Raw genomic sequence first — 23,723 nt, 5'->3', positions numbered from 1 at the left:
ATTTCTGATCCATATGATAATATTGGCATGATCATACTTTCAAACAATCCAATATTTTAGTTACATTTAATGATACCACATCAAACTAGAGCGATCCATGAAGCTGATAAATGTACCCCAGCACGCACAGACACACAAGATTGCATAATTATGTGGACTGTATGTATACCGGTATAGTATAGTTATAAAAAACGAAATCCCATAACTGTGCAGAATTTTTTTCTGAAAGAACTTTACATGCACCATGCACAAGCAAAGCTGGTACTGAACACTTTCGTGAAGTTTCATTAAATTGTGTGCTATAGTTCTGGAGATAAGGCGCGCACGAGATTGCATATGCAGACTCTATGTATATAGCATAGTAACAAAAAACAAAGTCCCATACCTCTGCGGAATATTTATCTAAAAGATCGTAACATGTACCATGCACAACTAGGGTTGGTACTGATCACTTGTGTGAAGTTTCATAAAATTGTATGCATGGGTTCATGAGATTAGGCGCGCGCAAGATTGCATATGCAGACATAGTAACAAAAAAACAAGTCCCGTAACTCTGCTTTTTTTCTGAAGGAACCCAACATGCACCATTGACAACTGATCACTTGTGTGAAGTTTTATTAAATTGTGTCAAGGGGATGAGGAGAGTTGGTGCGCACAATGTTGTGTCTACTGACAGACAAGGGAGCAAGTAGGTCGCATTAAAGTCAAAATATCGTAAGCCACGTGCAGAATGTAATTCCTGTAACACTGCTGCCTCAAATTGTGTGCAGTCCATTTTTTTTTTTGAAACATTTCGTCATGATTTTAGCTTCAGATGTTCAACAACTTTAACCAATCCATTCAATTTTACTATAAAAGAACACCGTTTAAGCCAGTGCAAGGGGCGTGAGGGCAATTTCACATTCCATTATCTCTCATTATCAGACTCAACCAAGCCAAGTCTGCTATCATTTTGCTTGGTTGTGTTCTATACTTCCAAAGTATTATCTTCAGTTTTTTTTCAACTATCACAACAACGGTCTGTATGCGTCATGTGATGATTATAAAAAGTCTCCCTGTACTCCGATTTATTGTTGTTATATTTTCTGGTCCTTTGGGATCATTGAGTCCATTCATTTTTACTATTATAGAATTTTGCTTAAGCTGGTGCTAGGTGGTCTGAGGGGTGGTTCACATTTCATTTCCTCCCATTAACAGACTCAGTCAAACCGAGCCTGCTATTTATTTGCTTGGTTGTATTCTATGCTTCCAAATGATCTTCTTAAAGATGTTATTATTATTTCTTTAGCAAAATGTTTTCATCAACTATAGGTGTCGGTCAGAAGGCAATCAGTATCTTCGTAGAAGTTTTGAATATCATTAAGCATTTGTTTTTGTTTTAAAATAATTTAGTTTAATTAATACAATTTTAGAATATTTAATAAGATTTAGAATTAGATTTGTTATTGTGGTACTGTTCAAAACTTATTTTAAGTGTTTTTGACTTATAATGTCTTGGTATAGTGTAGCCATTAGCTATATGATTTGCAATATTTCAAATAATGTTTAGGATATATTAGAATATTTCTAAAATCTATATGTTTCTGCATTTTATATCCGTTCCGCAGCCCTAACGAATTAAAACGTATTAGCGTCGGATGGGCCCATTACTAAAACACGGAACGGAATGGAATGAAACAATACAATATACGGAACAGAAATTAAAAAGACGGAACATATATTACGGAATAATTTTGAATGGAACAGAATAAAAATACGGAACAGTGTATCAAAATATGGAACATTACCACTATTTTAGAATAAACGGAAAATATATAGATCTATATATAACGAATAAGTTCAAAATAATAAAAAAAACATACGGAACACTGCTATTTTTAGATTATTTTTTCGGATTTTCCAAAAGAAAACGGATTTTCCAAAAGAAAAATCTAAAAATAGAACATATTTAGCACACGGAACTGTATATTTTTGACGGAACAGGAATTTAAAAAAACGGAACACGGAACACTTCTATTTTTAGTAACTGTTACGGGACAGTAAATTACGGAACAATTATGGAATAGATTTAGGACTCGCTATTTAGAACAAATAAAAATAGTGTACGTCATAACGTAAATTGTAACAATTAAGACGTGACGTCGTTCCGTAGCAACGTCAGAGTTAGAGTCGCCATCATGGCGCAAGCCATGATACCAGATGATGAAAAACTATTCAAACATGTCCCTTTGTGTTTGAACGAGATCTTAACATTGCTGAAAAGCAAAGACACCGTCAGTGAGATACCATTTCGACCATCAGGCGGTGATATTTATGTTTACAAAGCTGAACCTTTGACGTCAACTGACTGGACTACGAATGGGCATAGGTAAGATTTTGTTAACACTCATGAATGTGTTTCATTTTCAGATCTTGTTTTATTAACAATGATACCTAAGTTTTTCGTTTAAAATTACTGTCACAAGCTACTCGGTTACATTTCAGTTGGAGCAATCTAGGATCGCGGAAACCACTTCCTAGAAAATCTCCAAAATATCAGCAAAACAGCAGCAAGATGTACGGCTTTCAAGAGACGCAATATATAATACACACGAATTAGCGTATGAGGGCAGCTTTGTGCAATATATGTCGACATATCCAGACCTCTGTGTTGTAGTTTGTGACAGTGAGATGATTGAAGAATTACATGTTGTAGCCAAATTGAAAGACCCAGACTTTCTTTTTTTAGCTATGATACAACCTTTTCTCTCGGTGAATTTTATGTATCCCCACTTGTATTCAAACATAATATGTTTGAACAAAACCCAGTTGTTGCAGGCATGTTTTTAATACACGAGCGGAAACTTCAAGAAACACACGACACTTTCTTTCGAAAGTTGAATTCCCTTGTCAGAAATATTAAAGGCCTGCCGATAGTGACAGATATGGAATCGGCTATAGTAAGGTCGATAAGAGAGCAGACATCGCTAACACAGTTGGGCTGTTGGAGACATTTGCGACACGATGTACAACGCTGGATAGCAGAAAATTACCCTAAAATACACAGGAAAAGGTACATTAACGATTTATATGATATCCTAAGAGCAAAGACAAAAGCAGAATGTCAAACAATAATTCAAGAGAAAAAGTCTTCATGGGAGGAAGGGTTCATAAAATATTTTGAACGCCACGTCGAAACAAAGCTGGACTACTTCTGCTTTGTTCAATTAGCAACAAGTGTGCTTTTTACGAAAACAATGGCGTAACTACAAACCTATCAGAAGGTTTCAATTTTCTATTGAAAGTCTTCCAGAATTGGAAAGAAGTCCCATTGGATTGTAAGTCCCATTGGATTGTTTAATGATGTCCTTGAAGCTCATATACGGATTTTATTCCGAGGAGTGCAGACGAGGTAGGGCAGGTCTTGGAAACTTACCAAAAGTTTGGCACACCAACTGAAGTTTTTGAGTCAAGAAAACTAGTTTGTCATGCAAAGGACATGGTTACCTCTATAAAAATAATGAATTTATAAGAAGCTCTGAGACTTTAAGACAACCTGAAAATGAACATTCGTCAAATACAAGGGTTTTAAGAGCAAAACAGTTAGTGGAACAAGACCACATCTCCTTCTCGCCAAAGCTTGGTGCTTTCACAATTATGAACACAAAAGCAATATACACGGTTAGATTATATCCCTCGGAAAATTGTTCGTGTTCACTTAAAAAAATTGCATACGTATTTTGTCTGTCAAGCTCGGAATGCGAATGGCATTAAAGCCGCAATACTTCGACCACCAAAATATTGGAGTTGTTAGGAAAAACGATAGACAATCCACACTCAAACCCGGAAGAAAGCGCCCAAGGCCAGGAGACGTAACACCAGAGAGAAAGCATGGCAAGTTAGAACCTCCAGAAAACGCGGAACAGTCACCAAAAATAGTGATCGAAAAATTACCGGAACATGAAATGGAACAAGAAAACGCGGAACAGCAAAATTCTGATAACACGGAACAGCTATTACCGGAACAGAAAATGTAACAAGAAAACATTTCTGAAATGTCTAGGTCTACATCCGAGGCATATACTGACACTCTCAGACAACAACAGAAACGACCTTTCGAGCGATTTGATGAAGTTCCAAAATTATCAATGTACCCTAGGTCCGTTACGAACCCCTGTAGGATTTGTGTTTATTCCGAGCTCAAATATCTTTTTGTAGATGATGTAGATGATGCCTGGCAGGATCGCATAAATATGTGCTGGCCGTCCTAAGGTTATCCATCAAGTCAGGCGAGTTGCTGGGAATATGCACTGACAAACGTGCGAACGTTTGATTTTCAGAAGTGAAAAAAAGTATGTTTTTTTTGTTCATAAAATGCAATAAAAATCATATTAGGTGTTTAGGAGTGATGGCCAGTCTAAATAGACTTATTCTGACTGTCTTGTCAGTCAGAATCCAAAATACGAGAACCGTTTATCACTGTAAAAATAATGCATACGTGGTGTACACATGAATCTCTCAGCAGTGAGGTATTCGTTTTCATTGACGAAAATTAAAACAAGAGCGCCGCCTTGCGGTTGTAGACGCTCATTGATTTTTTTGTCTCTGTATAATAGAAATATTGTCCTACCCATGATTTTCTAAGTCAAAAAGGGGAAATGATTCTTGCAATGTAGAGTTACGGAACTTGCTGTGCAGAGTCAGCTTTTAATGGCAAATAATTATAGCTCTGACCGTAAAGGAGAAAAGCTGACCTAAACGCAAAACGTAACCAAGACATCTGATATTTTCTAAGTCCAAAAGGGGCCATAATTCTTGCAAAAAGCAAGGTGGAGTTATGTCTCTTGCTGTACAGAGTCAACTTGTGATGAACAAGTGTTGCAAGTTTAAAGCAATAGCTTTGATAGTTTAGGAGAAAGCTGACTAAACACAAACTAACCTAGAAATTGATTTTCTAAGTCCAAAAGGGCCATAATTCTTGCAAAAAGCAGATGGATTGTGTTTCTGCGTACGAGTCAGCTCTGATGTGAACATCTTGCAAGTTTTAAAGCCATAGCTTTGATAGTTTAGGAGAAAAGCTGACCTAAACACAAAACTTAACCCCTAGAAATCTGATTTTCTAAGTCCAAAAGGGGCCATAATTCTTGCAAAAAGCAGGATGGAGTTGTGTTTCTTGCTGTACAGAGTCAGCTTCTGATGGTGAACAAGTCTTGCAAGTTTTAAAGCCATAGCTTTGATAGTTTTGGAGAAAAGCTGACCTAAACACAAAACTTAACCAAGAAATCTGATTTTCTAGGTCCAAAAGGGGCCATAATTCTTGCAAAAAGCTAGATTGAGTTATGTTTCTTGCTGTGTAGAGCCAGCTTCTGATGGTGAACAAGAGTTGCAAGTTTCAAAGCAATAGCTTTGATAGTTTTGGAGAAAAGCTGACCTAAACATAAAACTTAGCCAAGAAATCTGATATTTTCTCAGTCCAAAAAGGGTCATAATTCTTGCAAAAAGCAGGATGGAGTTATGTTTCTTGCTTCATAGAGTCAGCTTTTGATGGTGAACAAATGTTGCAAGTTTTAAAGCAATAGCTTTGATAGTTTAGGAGAAAAGCTGATCTAATTATAAAACTTAACCAGGCAACGCCGACGCCGACGAAGATCAAGTGATGACAATAACTCATCAATTTTTTTTTTTAAATCAGCTGAGCTAAAAATGGCATTGTCCATTAAAGAATTGAACCTCCTTATCAAGATGTATTTGTTGATTATAAGGTTTCTATATCAATTTCAACGACGACAAAATGCGCCGTCTAAACAGCAAATGGAAACTGTGCACAAGGTTGATTTTCCAAGCAGGTAATCCAATTTGGACTGTGAGTAGAGAATAGTAGTAAATTATTCATAATTATGTTTTTCGCAAAAAAAGGTTGGCAAAATGTTTACCGGAAAAACATGTCGACCTGTGTTTTCGAAAAAAATAGGCCGGAGAGCCAGTTTCCTGTCCAAAATGTGTGATTTTAATAAAGATTGTGTGACATTCTATTCTGATACTGTCCCGCTGAGACAGAAGCTGGAAATATATATACAATGTAGTTTAATTTCCTCTGTTTTCGAAATTCCCCTCTTTCGAGACATTCCCCTGATCTACCACCCGTATTTTGAAAACGTTGGCAATTAAACTGTTGCAATATGAATGTTTAACATGTTAGATGACATTCGTCATCTAGTCCGAGGGCTGTTCGAAAATATCGTAGACTTTTGCTGTCGAAAGCCGCCTTTTGTGTACAGTGCAATGAGAGATATATGCTTGGAATTCGCAATCTTTGTGTAATTCGGTCTTACATTTTTTCGTAACATTTTTGTAGACATACAGAGCGCATATAGAACGTTTTAATTACCATAGCTACGCATAACCGGCGCAGTCGCTTTTTCATCTGAGAACCACAACATCAAGGCGACATACGCCAAAAGAATGGCGTCATTTGGACGTGGAAAGCGGAAATAAACAACGTCTGGACTAAATGAGTATTGCTGTTGGTAGTTCACGTAAAGTCGTCATCGGCTCGCATAGACAAACAGACCTTTGCTTAGTGATGTAGAGATTTTGACAAACATCATCTGAAATAATAAACTAATGAAGCAGACGCCATGACAAGGTTCGGTTATCTGCGTTTTGATCTTCAAGTGGTACAGATGTCTCGCAAATGGCCCGGAATTGCTAAAAGATAGCGAAGGACGAGAGAGAAAACAAAATAAATCCGCGACTCGACGTTAACGACAATCTATAACGCATTGGATAAAGACCTACTGCTCATGGTGCGCACCCTGTCTGAGATTCTTGTCGTGTGTTTATACTACTTTCAGTATTCGAACTAAACAATTTCTTATGACTTAGAAATTGTTCGTTAAAATTATCAAAAGTATACAAATATAAATTAACGCAAACTTAATGAAAGCATCTTGATGAAGTCAAGGCATCGTTAACGTCGTTGAAATATGATCAACGACACCGTATTTTTCTGTTATTTAGAAATGAATTAACTGAGAAAAATAGAGTGGCTGGAAAACGAATAGCAACGAGTATTCCACAATGTCAGGAACACATTTGCTGTATGCCGTCGTCGACAATAATTTAGGGACAATTTTCTTACCCAAAATGACCAAAACCGCTCCATTTGATACGAGATCATGCATTACTGATCCGGTTTTTCAAAGTAACGATCGGACGCGGTGAAAAATGACCATCTAAAAATATCTGAAGCAAAATGGACTACTCAAGATTTCACCAATTATAGTCTTTATTGAAAGTATTCACACGTAAATATATTCAACAGAATGCATTGTAAGTTTAGTCTACATTCAACACTTTGAAAAAGGCTACATTAAAATTTCTTTTGTCTTTTAGTAAATTCAAAATCCAAGACTAGTCAAGAGTCTAAAACTTATCCTAAAAGATCAGTGTAATATAGAATTATATGCTCTTTATCATGAGCTTACAAAAATACAAAAACCATACCAGAAATGAAGTTATTATAGATTTTGTAATGTAAACAAGCCCGTAAAGAATTTTTTTCATCAATATTTTTCTACTGTGAATGCACTCAGAACAGGTGGTATTGTTATAATTGATTGTCTGGACATAATCCTGAATGTTTTTACAAGTGTATTCATATAAATTCCAGAAGGTCTTAGACCCAAGAGGACATTGTGATACATTATATGGCGGTGTATATAACATGATTTTACACATGAATTTTGACAACTATAAACTACTACTATATGATTATGATATCATGCCATTAATATCCATGACAAAGCAATATTTGGAAAGTTATTATTTCGTACTGGTAACAGTAAATGTCTGGTATATTGGGTTATAAGCTATAATTTCCTCCACCCTTTTTATACACACATCTATTTCAGCTGGATTTTTACTTGAAAAATGCATATAATTCCACTTTAAACCATATCTGACAATGACAGTGACCTGCGGTATGAAATTTAATACAAATACCCACAGTGCATTTCGAGTTATCGGGTAAATATTACTTATAATTACTTATATATAAATGCGAATTATGATACACTTACAAGTATATAAACAGAACTTTGACAATGACAATGGCTGCTGACAATAATTTTTGTCAATGTAATTACATACCAAATAATATATTAGTTATTGGGTAGATATCACTTATGATTAAATCAATTTTATACAATTCACCATGATAAAACGTTACAAGCATGGATCACCAGCTACGACTCAGCAAAATTACATATTCGGCTAAACAGATAATGTATGTAATAACTACAATTTTGGGACTCATACAGCCGGTTTATAATATGTATATGTTTTGGTCTGGCCAAAACCGAAATACAAGACCAACTTAAGGACATTATATGTATGTACAATTGTAATATCAAACACATGAACATGTATTTAAAACACATAGTTACTACAGAGATGAATGCAACTTTGCTAATATCATTATATATCTGAATCACTATAAAAAAAATCGGATCTAATTTCAAAAGCCTTATCTACGAATATACTAAAGTCCTTACTAATTTAACAATATCGGTATTAAATAGTTCTATGAGCGTCAACATATTTGGACGTCTCCAATAGTAAGTATGTAGTCTATTCTTAAGTCAGAAAGCATGGTACATTCTAAAACAAAATAAAACTCATCTTCTAAAATACTATAGCGGTTACATATTCTTTCATTTAACCAAAGAGCTATAAAATGTATTTAATATTTCTTTGACTTTAACGGAATACTTACTGGTTTCGTCCATCTTACCATTTCAACATTTAATCAATGAGAAGATAGTCTTAACTTTGAAACACATGGTGGAGGAAAACCCCAGGTGCCCCTCCGTGCATTATTTCATCACGAGCGGGTACCTGGGTAGAACCACCGACCCTCCGTAAGCCAGCTGGAGGGCTTCCTCACATGAAGAATTCAACGTCCCGAGTGAGGTTCGAACCCACATCGTTAAGAGGCAAGTAATTTGAAGTCAGCGACCTTAATCACGGAGGCCCCTTAATACTAATCAAGGTTAAATAAGGTTGGATTTGAAAATTTGAGATACTTCTGTAAAAAGAATTTTTGCTAGAATCATATAGTCCTCCAGACCAATTTTGTTTAAACTGATCTTTTATTCTTTCTTTGTTTAATCATACTTAGGAATAGACTTATATTTCCAACGTCTTGGGATAGTCAAGCCTCATAAAAACCAAGTATACAAAGTAAATCTTTCACCAATGAACACCATTCTTTTTTCAGTTAGGATTACTCTCTGTATCTTCTTTAAACACAAGATAAACTTTTCTAATGTATTTATCATCGGTTGGATGTAAAATCTTAATCCAGTACTTTATAATCTTGAAAAATCTTACATATTGAAAAAATTGCCTACCTAGCTCACCATATATAAAATTTCTTTACACTTAGTATATTTTTACAAATCTGTATATGAGCTCTTTCAATAGCGTTACCTTGAATAAAACTCGACACTTCACTTCAATCATTTAAAATCGGCGATACCAGTTTATCAAATAAATCCAATCTATGCTTTACTTTGGATTTATTTGATAAACTTTATTTTGCTATGCTTTACTTAAATATCAGTAAATTGTTCATTTTCAACATTTCGCTTTTAAAGCTTGGCCAGCGAGTGTTTTTTTTTTTTTTGAGCTTCAGAAAAAGATCCACAGGTTGTAAAAACAATACCTAAATATGTATTTGTTACTATTTCAAACGGGTTTCCATTATAATTGAACAATAGATTACGTTGTAAATGAACACCTTTTCGAAAAATCATAATTCTGTTGTGTTTTTTTTTTCTGTATTCACAACCAGTTTCATCGTTAAAATATTCATACAGTGCATCTAAACTATTTTGTAATTCACGATTGCTATTTGCAAATATAACAACATCGTCAACATATAGAATCAAAAACATTTTAAACATGTGTACGTCTATACCTTCATATCCATTATTTATATCAAAGGCCTGAAGGGCCTGAGTCGGCTAATGATTGATGTACTGACAGTATAGTCTACCAGTTTCAGTTTGTTTTTAGTTTTTTTCTTAAAATTTCATAACACAGCTCGATATTTACCCAAAATATCATATCCGGATACGATTACACTTTTCTCCGGTTTCAACAATATATTTTACAAATTGTGATGATACGAAGACATTTAGCAGCAATTGGCAGTATCTGACATTGAAGTTTACGGTTAAATTACCTCTTATTTAAATCTTTTCATAAAAAAGTTGTTTCGTTTCGTGAAAGCAGCCAAACATAGACGATCTACTTTCGATTTCAAAAACTACAAAAAAATACAATTTAATGTTTCGCCGATTTGTTTATTTCTCGAAAAATAAGAATTAAAATCATTTTTAATATCAGTAGTAACTAAACAAACCAGTAAGAGCTTCTTCTTCCGATAATTTATCCGTTTACTGACTGCAAAATTCAACCCACGCAAAGTTTATAGAAATCATACGATGCGTGTTTACGTTCAATGTGGGAGAATTAAGGCTGATCGGCTATGTTACCTAACGCATCCAGACGATTCAGATTTTGTTTTTAAAAAAGCATTGTGTGCGTTTCTGTAATTTTATATACGTTTTTATACGCTTAGAAATTATTAGACATGCGTATTTGCATTATTTCTATACGTAATTTACGCTAATACGCATCTTATCTGGAGCCCTGTGGAACTATTTTTTTGTCTTTCGCTGGATGTTACCCAAGCTTTGTAAGCCTGCGCAATTCTTAAAATGCACATTTATGCTTAATAAGTTACATCCGAGTATTGCACAATTACAAGTCATAAATATGACAGATTACATCGTATATTGGTCATAGCAAAGGGAATTGACACAACTTAACTTCATTCATGCAGTGAACTGTTTGAAGTTTGAGAAATCTAATGGAACTACATCTCTTCACGTGTTATTCGGTCCGCTTAGAGAATCGCTGAACAGCAAGGACTCGTCAAAAGGCTTTCAGCCTTTAGCCGACTCAATAAAAAAAACCCCCCAACATCTTCTATATCATTTAAAAACGGGAGATAAGCATTAATGTTGTCTGACACCAACATACATTGAAATTAATCAATATTTCACTCTTGACTTTACAGCTACATACATACAGAACAGAACAGAAACTTTATTTGAACTCAAGCATTTACAGTTCATCGTCATAAATGATTATTAAAATTAAAGAACTAAAAATTTATTTTTATAGCTCTTTGTTAAAATATACATTTACAGTTTCACAGATTATATGGAAATTTATAATAAGAGCATATAGGTAAACAAAAACGTACACGCAATGTATGAGAGTGTTTAACATGGAATACAATTAAGAATAAGTATATCATTACCTTTAGTACAAAACGTAGCTTAGTAAATTTATTTAACACTGACTTTTTATCCGAGTTGAGTAAAACAATAAACTTGTACATACTTGGAGCTATATTGAAATATCTTTGTTTATTCTATATCTTTTTTATTTTTCCTTCTTTTGAGAAGAAACACTTATGGTCAACATTTTACACTTGAATGAGCAGGTAATGGATACAAGGGTACTGTCAAAGGCATCCGAATACCAGTAGGGCGCCGCCATCTTGGACTTACGCATATAGTGACTTTAGACATAAATATCACCCTATTTTAGAAATCAAATTAAGATTTTTCACTGCCTGAGATGATGCTACAAACAACAAAACTTTGAAATTTCATTGAAATATTATATCGATTTAATACCTTTATTTTAGTTAAAAGTTTTTGATTTTACACAGGGAGTCTATGATAAAGTCCGAGTAAAATGTAATCATTACCCAAGTGAAATTAGTATCATTCCGCAATGTTTTGGACATGTTAAAATTATGAATTACAAATAGCCTCTGTGTCAATGTATGTTCGTACGTTTTTACGTAAATCTATTGTGAAATGTATGTTATTAAATAGCAGGCTGGCAAGGAACAATAATTCGTATAGAGTGCTAACCCGTGCATTGAATATTTGATACTGTAGAATAGAGATTAATATAATAAATGAATATGCATGATCTAAAAATAGACTCTCTATGTTATGAAATAGCAACTGGTTACGTGATGCTTCAGATATATCTGTGCTTTTTGCAAATGCTGAAGTACAGGTTTGCAAATGCTTCTTTTCATTTTTTAACCTGTATTGATCCTTTACTCGCGTTTCGGCGTTTCGTAAATGAATATGTGAAATTTTTCTGTATATATAATATGCGGATGCTCGCTTGGGGGGAGGGGGGTGGGGGTGCACAGAATTTCGAAGATTTTAATATTGAACATAAAGTTAACTAACTGAAATTCATCACTGTTATATTAGATATCTGTAATATAATGCTAAAATCAGACTTTTTAAAAGACAAATCATTGCCGCTATGCGCTATTATTCTATATCTATTTTATTTATCCAATTGTGAACGTTTATTTGCAACATGTGAGTATTTTTTGTGACCGTACAATATATTACCGTATTGGATGCACGTGCGTACAAAAAAAAACCCTGTATTTTTTCCGTACAGTCCCATGTAATCTGGTTCCCTGTTTCTCTACACTTTGTTAGATGGCCAAAGGCAATATTTTTTGCCAATTTGCCTAATAAACTGAACTTTAAGATACGAGTAAACAATTTACCTAAAACACTTACTCTTCATAAAATAAACAAACGTGTTTGTAAACATGGACGGTTCCAAACTGAAGGGGATCCATGCTCAAAAATAATGACAAAATACAATAAATATCGCATATCCGTAGCCCTGACCAACCTATAAACCGGGTCAGTCTGTTTCATCACTGATAGTTCCTTCCTTGTGTAATGGAATAATAAATTCAGGAAAAAATCCTGTATCAAAAAAAAATGTTAAAAAGTGACAACAAAAAAGGTGATAAAATATTTTTTTCCATGAATGAAAAAACTCATTTAAATATTTATCAGGACCACTACTTTGATTAGATTTTAGCTGATTTATAGCTTTTAAAAGACAACTCTCCTCAATTGGAATATGATGTTAAATCCATTCTGCTTTGATGTGACATACTTTAATGCCTTCGGTCATCAATGCCATAATAAGAACGCACTCGGAGGCGAACCTGATTTGAGAATCAAAAATAAACGTTTCACGTGATATCTAGTATTTTAAAATCTATAAGAATATACTCTGGAACTTAAATGGACATTTCCTTTTAAAACGATGAAAGTGTAGTTATAAAAAAAATCTAAATTCGTAAGATATGAATCAAATCAAGGACTATAACTACCTACTGAAGGAAAATACCTAAAATTAATTTCTATTTTTTTTTATCTCTTATGTTTTTGCTGGATCATTTTCATATCGAAAATGTATCGTGCGCAGAAGTCATTACGAAAATTATGATAAACTTGAATTCCGCAAAGAATAGGAACATCGTTTGACAACAGATAAAGAATGTAAATAGAACACCTCTCCCCGCTACCCCCCCCCCCCCCCCGCTGCATTCACCATCCGAACCACTTTGATATTGCCAAATAAAAACTTTCCAATTCAAAGAATAGATAGAAATAAAAAAATAACAATTTTAAGATGATTATTATTTTTTTGAATACGGAATGAATTGATCCCCATTTGTGTATAATTGGATACAAAATCAAAGGCTGAACCTTGTTAATTGAACATTTTATTTAAAACTAAGACTTTTAATTATATTACAAGTATTATGTAAGCTAATTGCGACAGGTGGTAAGTTCTGTGAGATCATGTTAGGAAATAAAACAAAAACTTTATTATCACTTTATTTCACTTTCCTTAACCTAAATTTGTCGAGATCAAAATTGCTGAAAAATAGTTTATTAATCCAAAATCATCAATGATAATGCGCATTAGTTAAAGTATATCATCTGTGGGTTTGCAAAGATCTACATATATTTTTCTTTGTCTTGCGGTGGATATTTACTATTAAACAAACTAATTATTGATCCAATAGATTGAAATGCAATATATAACTCCAACGTAATTTATATTCTGCGGTCATGTCTTTTTGCCCTACGTCTTTGTGCGAAAATTGTCTCCCTTTGCTAAGGAAATAGCTCTCTGTAAAAAGCACATAATTTTAACATGTCCAAAACATTGCAGAATGATACTAATTTCACTTGGGTGATGATTTCATTTTACTCGGACTTTATCATAGACTCCCTGTGTAAAATCTCAAATTTTAAACTAAACAAAAAAATTTAAATCCATATAATATTTCAGTGAAACTTCAAAGTTTTGTTGTTTGTAGCATCATCTGGAGCATATGCAGTGAAAAATCTCAGTTTGATTTCTTAAATAGTGTGATATTTATTTCTAAAGTCACTATATATTCATTGTAAATATACTTCGTTATACCAAAGTGGAAACTGGCAGGTACTCGAAAATGCAGCTCTCTGATTGGTCAGTTAGAACCCCTAATGTTCAGTGATGTCATGATAAAGTTATGAAAACATGGTAATTTTATGTTCATATAAACTAATATGCAGAAATTGCACATATTTTCAAACATGACATTTGGGTCTAATTAGTATACCTTTAAATCCTCTTGGGTAGGTCACAAAAGTTATCATAAGAACTCTGTGACATCTTCAGAGTTATCACCGGAACTCCGTAACATTTGAAAAATCGGGCATAAAACTGTTAAATAGTGGTTTATGTTTGCAACTTTGCACTAAAATTAGGCTATTGCGTGTGATGAGGATGAAAAACGTGAATGAGTAGATTAATATGTATGGATAAGAAAACGATTTCGATATTTTACAAAATGTCTTGATTTCAAAGAAGTGGCGCTGATTATTAGACTAAACAGTTTTTTTTCTGACGCATAACACAAAACATTAGGCAACCTTGATCATCAAACTTTAGTTTTACACCCCATTCTCTCTTTTTCAAGATAAATAATTACCATTTTGTCGACCGATTCCTTGTTTTGTCATACAGATATCAAAAGAACCCTGTAACGTTTTCCAGGAACTCTGTAACAATTATCAAAAGAAAACATGACAGGTTATCAGAAGAACTCCGTCCTTCATGTAACACTTCCTCCCCCGTGTAGGTACCATCTCAAGAGATTGACAGAATAATTTCGCGGATGAAGTTATTCAATGATGACCTAAATTGGCCATTTGTCATCTTGTAGTATAGCTGTATTATACCGGCATTATCAGAATGATTTTCACGAAGTTAATGTAGGAGGAAAAAGTAGGTCACTGGGTTGTGATGGGTCTATAGTTTAAAGACCCACCACAACCTAGTGACCTATTTTTCTGATAATACAGGTAATACACAACTATACTACAAGTTGTCAGGTGGACAGTTTAGGCCCTTCTTGGATAAATGTGTCTGCAAACTTATTCAATCAATCTCTTTTCAGCATAATTAAAAAATAGATAATAAGTATCTTACACACTGTAGTAACAAAGTGTGATCAAAATTTAACTATATACACTGATAATGGTGCGTATTGCTACAATAAAATGTAAAGACATTAAACACATTGTCTTGGTCTAATATTTCACTATCACCAGTTATTTCGTGGCGCGACGTTAAAGACACTGACCTCCAGATTTTGGCTAAAAAAAGGATTTTTCTTTCAAATTGAAGTTTGGTCATATTACGAACATTAGAATGTGAGTTTTTATTTTTTTAAACTATTTTTAAAACGCCAACTCAAGAAAAAAAAGATGACCGCGTCGGGAATCGAACCGGGACCGCCGCGGCAATAAAAAAGTTATCCGCTGTCGTTACCAATAACGCTATAAAGGATTAAGTGTTCAATGCGCGTTAAATATAAATACATGTATTCATAATCGAGGCAGTTTACCTCGAGTAAAGCGTTACAAAAGCTTTTCAATATTTATAGTAAAAAGTAGTAAAAACAAGTAATTCACATGTGTTTCGGTAACATATAGTCTCTCAGTAATTAAGTTTCAAAGCATTCTTAAGAAATACAGCATTTATTTTCAGATATCTAAAAAAGGTGTTTTGTTTTGTTGTCGAACGATCTGGAGGTCAGTGCCTTTAAACGCGTCACACAATAAATGCATTCTTTTGTATTTCTATGATTGTTATCATTTGTACGAAAAGTTGTTTTATACTGGGTAAGATCGTTATATTGCTATACTTAGAGATGGTATCTTAAAATTTCAAATTTTCCTTTTCAGGTTTTTTTTCGGTGTATAATCAGTGGCTGTACTCACAGTATTTGATGTATTAAGACAACAATTTGTTTATACAATGTAAGATACTTACTTTTCTCTGTTTTTAAAACTATACTGAAAAGAGATTGTCTAACCAAGTTTTCAGATGAAGCTGTAAAGATACCTTAATTCAGGGATGGCCTAAATTGGACATGTGTCAACCTGTAGCATAATTGTATTATACCAGTATTATCAGAATGGTGTCCAGGAGAGAAAGTAGATCACTAGACAGTGGAAGTTGGGTGTGAAACGTGCATGATTTGCAGGAGATAATAGATACCTAGTAACCTAAGCCGACAATAAAGTTTTAGGGGAGTTGTCGCAATTTTCTCCAAATATTTTACCACGGATAATTTTTCGGCTCAAATACCTCTTTTCCAGAAAATGCTACTTTTTTTTCAGATTTGAACTTTAATGCAGTTAACTACACATATATCTAAAATAGGTAGTGCTTAATTGAGGTTCGTATTTTAGTTCGACTGCCTATATCAAGGGGCGTTTAAAGTTTCTCTAAGTATAAATTTCATATTGAACACGTTTAGTTAAATACATATGCTATGTTGTCCGAAGTACCTTGGCAGACAACATATTAAAATTCAATTTGATATTGCGGTGCAAATATTGTAGTCGGTTCTAGAAATATTTTAGTATGCACCGTGACGTAAAAACAAGTAAAGAGGCGATATGACCTCATTTAAAGCAAAATGGGTTGGCTAGATACTGGTTCCTAAACATAAGGTATTTACTCTCTATGTAGTGCATAGACACATATCTCATTCGAAGAACACCCTACCATCAACCTAGCATTCCTTTTATCACAAACCACCGTATAAGGTCTTTCCAATCCTTTTGTCGCATCGAGGAGCTCACAGACTTCTTGTCCGTCATTCCCTACTTGTACTAAGTTGTTCGAAGACTTACCAGTCACCAGCAACTGATTCCCTGGTAGTAGACAAACACCACATAAATCTTTTAGTTTCGGATCATGAAATGTCCATTCTCTCTTGCCATTCCTGTTTAAAGCAATAAGTCCTTTGCTTTCATCTGCAATATATATCATCCCTGTAACTGGTGATACGGTGATATGTTTTGGATATGAGAATAGACTCTTTTCAGAAGGACTATTTCCAACTTCCTCGGTTTCAATGGTCTTGCACAGGGTACCACATTTCTTATATACGCGAATCTTCGAGCGATTCACAAGTCCCCAGCTATCACAAGAAACAAAGAGTTCATCATGGTTTGTGTCAAAGTAAAGTCCTGCACACCTCTGTTCTGTCTTAAATGATGTTCCCAGCGTTAACGTATTATCACAGGTAACAAACTGGACCTTCCCCTCATTTCGAAGTGCCACTGCTACTTCCTGGGGCCCAGTTTTGCACAAAGACGAAGGGGATCCAGCTAGCACTAAGGAATCCGTTACCTCATAGTTTCCATTCAGCCTTTTCAGTTTTTTATTTCTTTCGTCAGTGATTGCGACCATGTCAGCTTCCAAAAAACAGATACCGCTGATGAGACATTTTTCTTCCTGTTTCATTTTAACATTAACCATCTCATGTTTTTTAGCTGTGAACGGTTTGTTAACGTTGTCTTCAAAATGACCAAACGATTTCAGTTCTATCACATTTCGAAAGGGTTCAAGTTTGAAACAGTAATCAAGTACACTTTGTTGCCAATTAGTGGACAGCTTATCTACTGTTGCAGACACATCCTTAACTACCTTTTTACTTTTCTTTATATTTACAAATGTCTTAACATTCAGATCTCTGGTGTTTATTTTTTGTGACTTTCCTTCAACTAGCGACAAAATAGTTTCCAATTCCTTGACATCCGGCTGTACAGCATTCACAAGTTTTGTATGTTTGGATAGAACTTCCTCTCTGGAGGCTTTTGTTAGCTCCTTTATTCTCTTGATCATAGCATCCTGAAAATTGTCAATGTCATTTAGGATAGTATTTTTCTCATTGTCGATGCTCGATATGTAGTAGCTCCTTTTATCTTGTTCCAATATGATTTTTGAAATGACTTGGTCCAAGCCTTCTCTTACATGTTCGTGTTCTTGGACGTCAATACTCGTTGAAGATTCTTTTATTTCGTTTAGATTTTCACATAACCTGGAATAAATTGGTTGGTAATTTCTTTTTGAGAAAATCCCTTTTGAAATATATTTAAATCGTGGGTTATTACTGTTTATAAGCAAGATCATGTTATGTCTTGTACCTCCGCAGTGCAATTATGCGTTAAATAATACCTTGATAATTATTTAATGATACGCGCAGGCTAATGTAAAGCTTTTAAATGGATGGGTGGTATTAAACTGACTTTTTCAATTTTGGGTATAAAAAGTGAAAGTTAAAAGGGCAAAAACTTAAAATGATTTACATAAATTCTAAATTTGTTAACTTCTGATTACCTGTGATCGAAAACAACACATGCCCCACAGCAAACTTCATCATGGTCCTCACAGTATCTGTCTATAATCCGTCCGTGATGTATGCTACAACGTTCAGTTAACAGTTCTTGTCTTCTCCAATGCGTATTTCTGGCCACTGCCTTATCTACAATGCGGTGCGAATGTAAAGATGGAAATTTACTGTGATCTTTTACACACTGAACGCAAATATTTGACACACAGTCTTGACAGAATTTCGTAGCTTCTTTAAAAAATCCATTCCTTGAACATGGGGTGCAATGGGTGTCAAACACCTGATCAGAGTCCTTTGTACTCGCCGCCATATCTGTATTATAGAGGAAAAACTGTTATTTGATATCCTATTACTTCCTTATCGGCTTAAATGTAAATGTTCGCGACTACGTAAGTGTATACGTATTTCGATCAATTTCGAGGGGTTTTCTCAAAACATTATACAGAACATGTTTTAATAGCATAATTCAGCCAGCTTATAAAACAAATCAAAACAGGAACGTACGTAAAAAAGTCTGGCACAAACCAAATCCTGTGATAAGCAAAATCAGCTCTTCCTAGGGTGGTCTCACTCAGCTATGCCGTGACTACGAGACTTGATATAAATATGATATTAACTAATGATACGTTATTCGTTAATTTATGTACATAGAAAAATCTTGGTCCGAACCATCCATTTATAGTGGGTTGTTTTGTTTGTTTTGGGTTTAACGCCGTTTTTCAACAGTATTTCAGTCATGTAACGGCGGGCAGTTAACCTAACCAGTGTTCCTGGATTCTGTACCAGTACAAACCTGTACTCCGCAAGTAACTGCCAACTTCCCCACATGTATCAGAGGTGGAGGACTAATGATTTCAGACACAATGTCGTTCATCAAATAGTCACGAAAAACATCCCGCCCGAGGATCGAACTCGCGACCCCGCGATCCGTAGACCAACGCTCTTACCTACTGAGTTAAGCGGGCGGGCTTTTATAGTGGGTTGTGAATGGTGAATGACTTTTAAATCCTTGTGGATTTTCTGAAAGTTGGTTTTTATGAAAGGATAACCTCTCATGAGAAAGAAAAGTATCATCCTCAAATTTTCATGTCACTTTATGGCGGCCATCTTGAGAAACAAAATGACCGCCATTTTTTTGCTTTAAATGCCTTTTAAATGTTAAAAAAGAAGGGTTTAAATGCATATGTGTGCACAATTATCTTATTTTTAAAGATACTTCTAAGCTCAGATACAATGTCAAAATTGTTTATCAACTTTATAGGTCATTTCATTTATTTCAAATTGGCCGCCATTTGCTTCAAAAAACCCTATTTTTTTCCCATTATTTTTCGAACATTGCATCTTGAATAAACAAAGGATTAGAATCTAGTTTTGGCTTAGCAGAATGGCTAATTTATGACATGTGGTATATTCAAGATTTTTAAAACTGTGTGGCAATAGTTTTACATCACTATGTAACTGCTGTAATTTACGCTACAGGCATCTATGTTACGCAAATATAAGTTTTTTTTCAGTTTAAAATAAAGTTTATACAAGTAGCGTAATAACTGCGTTATTTTATGCAGGATTCATTTTCATAATGACTGACTTTTGCACATTTACTCACACCACGTTTACATTTCACCAACTGTGTCAAGGTATCGGTGGAAGCTATGTCTTCTGAGGATGTCAATACAGGTTTCATTTCCAAATTTTCATCATTTATTTCCCAACATAAAGCTTTAATGGATCAAGAAACACAGGATCAACAATTAAGTCTTGCAGCCAAATATTGGCTTGCAAATGAGACCGCAATATATGTTTGATACCAAGCAGCATTTTAATTATTCCATTCACAGATGATAGTGTTAAAACGTTTTCCAGCGCATTTCATCTGGATTTGTGGCATTTAACTTTTGTGAACTTAAAAGCCTACACAAACAATCCATGCACCCATCAATTACATGAGATGAGGGTGAATCACCTCCTAATTTAGCTATGGTGTCAAGAGTTTCATCGGAGCATTCAAGTAAACACTTCAGTGCAGTTTTCTTTCCCACACCATTGCTGTGGCCTGTTGTATCTGACCCATAAAGTGCATGTATTTCCGGTAGTGCCTTAGCTTTTTTCTCACTTTCTTGTGTTCCTGGGCTTGGTCCAATCCTATTGATGTAAATGGGATGTTGTTTTGAGAGCTGTATGCAAAGTCTACTCCAGGTCTGTAGATCATTTTCTTTTGCTGCATACGCTCTCGCTATAAATTCAAAGATGTTTTGGGCATAGTCAAGCCTGTTGTATACAAAGTACATATATGTTTTCCACCTTTCCAAAGATGACAGATACAAGAACAGTTGTTTATCCTTGATTGATCGATGGAAAGTCAAAAGTGTCATTACTTGGCGGAAATTTATACATAGGGTACTTTTCATGTTCTTTGTCAAAATCTGCTAGTTGCTTTTCTAAGTTCAGGCTTTCAGCTGGAATCATTACGGCTTGGTGAGCTTTCTTCATCTCATCCTTTGAACCAGACTCGATAGCTTCCTCCAAGCTCTTGAAATCTGTCATAAGGGCATCATATACATTTTGTCTACTTTCAAAGAAAGCAGACATCCAAAGGTCTGTGAATACTTGAAGGGTAGTCTCATTCACTTCAACAGCTCTATTGTAGTGATTGCCGTTTATGATTTGACTGGTCACAACCTCACTATATAACCCAGACTTTATCCACAAGTCATCTATACCACTGTACTAAAGTGTCTTTCCCAGACATCGCATGGCACATGAGCTCGTATGAAATGATCCTGGTAAAAGCCACCATTTTCCACTATAGTGTTCAGGGTTCAGATATTCCAATTTAAGAGCTCTTTTATATAGATCCATGTCAATTTGTTTGTTTGTTTGTTTTGGGTTTAACGCCGTTTTTTCAACAGTATTTCAGTCATGTAACGGCGGGCAGTTAACCTAACCAGTGTTCCTGGATTCTGTACCAGTACAAACCTGTTCTCCGCAAGTAACTGCCAACTTCCCCACATGAATTATCAGAGGTGGAGGACTAATGATTTCAGACACAATGTCGTTCATCAAATAGTCACGGAGAACATACGCCCCGCCCGAGGATCGAACACACGACCCCGCGATCCGTAGACCAACGCTGTACCTACTGAGCTAAGCGGGCGGGCTAGATCCATGTCAAAGGTAACCATAACCTTACCAGAGTTGGAACAAGCTATCTTATTCAGATTGTACAAGTTTTCTAACACAGTTACTAATGTTACCCAGTCACTAGCACTAGGGTTTATGATTGGAAGTGTATGTTCCTGGTCAGAAATATTACTGTACGTAGTCTGAGATGTGATTAGAGAATTATATGCTCTCCATACAGGAATTGTTGTCATTGGACCATTCTCCTCACTTGGCTCATTCACAATTTCATGTCTGTTTATGAATCTACCTAAAAGCCACATTAAATCTTGGTTCTCAGCATGAATACTTTCAGACTCATGTTTGCCTATGCTATAATCACTATACTTTGGACTTGAAGAAGGTTTAGGGTTGCCCTCAATATGGCACTCTTTCATTTTCACTACTGTTTCAGGGACATCTTTCAGAGCATTTGAGTTAGCATTTGATGGGTCAATTCGAAACTCGTTACGAATTGTTTCATTGTGTTTGTCATAATCAAAGGTTTGATACACACGGAGAGCTGTACCATGAAAGGAGTTTTTGCCATCAGTAGTGTCAACTGTTTGTTAATATTATCAGCACTTGCGCGAATGGGAATTCCTTGAATAAGTTCTGGTGGGATGTAACATCTGTCAAACTCTGCCATGCCTTAAATTACAGCAATTGCTATCTGGATAGTTAAATCTGTTACTCTTTTGTAAGATACACCCACTGATGCTGCATTCAGAATATCTACATGTATATTGTTCTCAATACGATTTATATAGCATAAAGTTTACAATTGCGTAAAGCATTTTAGCTCATTTGACAATCAACTTAACTTCTTCTATAAGCAGTATTATACGCAAATTAACAAATGTATAAATGAATGACAGGCACATGTGAAACAACAACTTTTGTACAATAAAAACTTATTACTGCGTAGACTGGTGGGCACAAATGTAAATTTTTAAATGTAGTTTTTTTTTAAGTTGTTATCATCCTCCTCCTCATCATCATCATCATTATCATTATACCAGTAATTTTCAAATTGTTTTCTTTTTCATGTTTTAACATCTGCAGAATTCCGAGTGATTGGTTGGTGATCGAGTTGATACAGACATACACAAAGAGTCACTAGAAAAATTGACATGATGTTAATTGTGTTTCAGGTCAAGATCTCTGACTTGTTTAAGATGACAGACTACCATGATTTAGAGCGTGACCACGCCTCCTGGCAGCCATGTTTTTTGACGAATCGGAATAATTTGAATAATCTTGGTAGAGGGTCACACAAGGACCATTTGTGTAAAATTATTTTAAAATCGGGCTAGCAGTTTCACACAAGAAGATTTTTAAAGTTTCCACTATATACATATAGGGAAAAGTGATCACACCCCCTGGCGGCCATGTTTTTTGACGAATCGGTAAAATTTATGCAGTTTTGGTAGAGGGTGACATAAGGACCATTTGTGTGAAATTGCTTCAAAATCGGACCAGTGGTTTAGGAGGAGATGTCGTTTGAAGATTTTTCTGTTTATAGTTCTGGTGGCCCCTGTGTGCAACCAAGCGGAATCATTTGAACAACTTTGGTAGAGAACCACCCAAGGAACATCCAGGCCAAGTTTTATCAAAATCCATTTTGTGGTTTTGTAGGAGATGTCATTTAAACACAATTGTTGACGACGGACGGACGACTTGACGGACGGACGCACGCACGACGGACGACGGACACCGGTCACAGCGTGATCACAATAGCTCACCATGAGCACGTTGTGCTCAGGTGAGCTAAAAATAATAATCGGGCGAGTCATTTTAAGATGACACTTTATATTTTGATCTCAACAGAGCCGTAGGCAGATTTGCTCTGTAAATTATGCCACATCATCTACTGTCCCATTATTATTTTTTATTT

The 23,723-nt window shown here is 35.1% G+C and overlaps 1 protein-coding gene and 1 long non-coding RNA gene across 2 annotated transcripts; one reads left to right on the top strand and one right to left on the bottom strand.

The window, feature by feature from the left end:
• Positions 1-2,202: 2,202 nt before the first annotated feature.
• On the top strand, positions 2,203-4,377 carry LOC123562904 (uncharacterized). The gene is made up of 2 exons (XR_006688673.2): positions 2,203-2,368; positions 2,485-4,377. It is a non-coding gene; the product is annotated as an uncharacterized LOC123562904 (long non-coding RNA).
• Positions 4,378-10,577: 6,200 nt separating this feature from the next.
• On the bottom strand, positions 10,578-19,211 carry LOC123562902 (uncharacterized). The gene is made up of 2 exons (XM_045355489.2): positions 18,655-19,211; positions 10,578-18,355 (listed from the first exon to the last, which is right to left on the bottom strand). The coding sequence occupies exons 1-2, from the start codon at positions 18,975-18,977 to the stop codon at positions 16,984-16,986; spliced, it is 1,695 nt and encodes a 564-aa protein (XP_045211424.2). The 5' UTR covers positions 18,978-19,211; the 3' UTR covers positions 10,578-16,983.
• Between the last annotated feature and the right edge of the window lie 4,512 nt (positions 19,212-23,723).

This window comes from Mercenaria mercenaria, chromosome 2 (genome assembly GCF_021730395.1).
Source record: "Mercenaria mercenaria strain notata chromosome 2, MADL_Memer_1, whole genome shotgun sequence".
Classification (NCBI taxonomy): Eukaryota; Metazoa; Mollusca; class Bivalvia; order Venerida; family Veneridae; genus Mercenaria; species Mercenaria mercenaria.
Note: the sequence above shows the minus strand (reverse complement) of the source record. Positions and strands in the feature narration are given on the sequence as shown.